This window comes from Myotis davidii, unplaced genomic scaffold (genome assembly GCF_000327345.1).
Source record: "Myotis davidii unplaced genomic scaffold, ASM32734v1 scaffold150, whole genome shotgun sequence".
NCBI lineage: Eukaryota > Metazoa > Chordata > Mammalia > Chiroptera > Vespertilionidae > Myotis > Myotis davidii.
This window is the reverse complement of record NW_006283437.1, coordinates 2,246,834-2,248,943: the sequence shown is the minus strand read 5'-3', so window position 1 is coordinate 2,248,943 and position 2,110 is coordinate 2,246,834. Positions and strand designations below refer to the sequence as shown.

The 2,110-nt window shown below is 47.8% G+C and overlaps 1 protein-coding gene across 1 annotated transcript in view; it reads left to right on the top strand.

Annotated features, from left to right (window-relative positions):
- Nucleotides 1-2,110, top strand: part of OTOA (otoancorin) — an 86,469-nt gene that overhangs the window by 71,087 nt on the left and 13,272 nt on the right. Inside the window, 1 exon segment of the mRNA XM_015563897.1 lies at nucleotides 3-173. Coding sequence (XP_015419383.1) covers nucleotides 3-173 — 171 coding nt within the window.

Sequence of the window (2,110 nt, the reverse complement as noted above, 5' to 3'; positions counted from 1 at the left end):
AGGCTCCCTCTTCCACAGACATCTTCAAGTTGGCTGAAGCCAATGCCTGCTGGGCCCCCCAGGACCTGCGCTGCCTGGAGGAAGCCACGTTCCTCAGGAGCGTGGAGCTTCTGGGGGCTGTTGGGGGCTTCCTCCGGCCTCAGCTGACCGCCCTAAAGGAGAAGGCAATTCAGGTACAGTCCACCTGGGAGGGGTGTTAACAGAAGGAAAACCCAACCCCACGCGCCCAGCAAGGAGCGTCACCTGTTTTCTTGTTGCAATTTCACTGCGTGAAGGATCCAGGTCTCCCCCCTGTACCTCAGTTTCCTCCCCGGGCTACGCAAAGACTGTCCAGTGGGCGCTCCGTGAACCCCATGTGTGGGTGAACCCCAACTGCGGGTGAACCCCATTATGGGTGAACCCATCCTGTGGGTAAACCCCATCTGTAGTGAACCCCATTCATGGGTGAGCCCCATCCTGAGGGTGAACCCCATCTGTGTAAACCCCATTTGTGGGTGAACCCATCCTGCGTGTGGTCTGGGCCTAAATAGGATGGTGTTTAGGAGGTGCTCTTTTTCTTCCTCCCTCAGAGCCCCAGCTGAAGAGAACCAGAAGTTTGCCATTTTTATTGTTTCAGCTGTTAGGAGAGTTGTAGAATATATTATTAGAGGCCCGGTGCACAGCATTCGTGCACTGGGGAGGGGTGTCCTTCAGCCCGGCCTGTGCCCTCTCGAAGTCCAGGACCCCTCAGGGGATGTCTGCCTGCTGACTTAGGTCTGCTCACTGCTCCTTAGCACTGCCTCAGAGGCAGGAGAGGCTCCTGCCACCACAGCTGCGCTCGACAACTGTGAGCCCAGCTTCTGGCTGAGTGGCGCTCCTCCTGTGGGAGGACACTGACCACCAGGGGGCAGCTCCTGCTTTGAGCATCTGCTCCCTGGTGGTCAGTGCACAACATAGCAACCAGTCATTCCTCTGTTCGGTCGATTTGCATATTAGGGTTTTATTATATAGCAGCGGTTCTCAACCTGTGGGTCACGACCCCTTTGGCAGTCGAATGACCCTTTCACAGGGTCGCCTAAGACCATCCTGCATATCAGATATTTACATTATGATTCATAACAGTAGCAACATTACAGTTATGAAGTAGCATCGAAAATAATTTTTTGGTTGGGTCACAACATGAGGAACTGTATTTAAAGGGCCAGGAAGTTGAGAACCATTGTTATATAGGATTACAAAAAAGTCAGAAAATAAGAAAGGAGATTAGTCATAATCTCTCAGCTAGAGATAAGCACTGTTAATATTTTGGTATATTCACCTGAAGCTAACTAGATTTCTGTGTATAATAGTATATGTAAAATAAATTTACTATTTCATACTAAAAAATAGTATCACACTTACCTACTCTTCAATAACATCAGCCCACACCCAACACTATACAATGTATATTTTCCACATCAGAAATATAAATTTATGTCCATATTTTAAAAAGCTATATGATATTTTATTTTATGACTGGTTCTTATTTATTTAGCTAATTAGTAGACTTTATTATTTTTTAAAATGTATTTCTATTGATTTCAGAGAGGAAGGAAGAAGGAGAGAGAGATAAAAACATCAATGATGAGAAAGAATCATTGACTGGCTGCCTCCTGCACACCAAGTCATGTGCCCTGACCAGGAATCAAACAGTGACCTCCTGGTTCATAGGTTGACACTCAACACCAGCTGAGCGTAATCGGTAGATTTTTAGATTGTTTATATTTTTAATGCCTCAAGGTCCATATTTGCACATATTTCTTTGGGTACTTGTCTCATTATTTACTTAGGTTAAATTTCCAGAGATAGAATTTCTGTGTAAAGGAGTATAAATATTTTTAAAACCTTTATTATATAGTAGAGGCCTGGTGCACAAAATTCATGCAGTGGGTGGGGGGGAGGGGTGTCCCTCAGCCTGGCCTGCGCCCTCTCGCAGTCTGGGAGACCCTGTGGGAATGGGCCTACGCCGTCAGTTGGACATCCTTAGCGCTGCCGCAGAGGCGGGAGAGGCTCCTGCCACCACCACTGTGCTTGCCAGCTGTGAGCCTGGCTCAGGGCTTCTGGCTGAGCAGCACTCCCCCTGTGGGAGCGC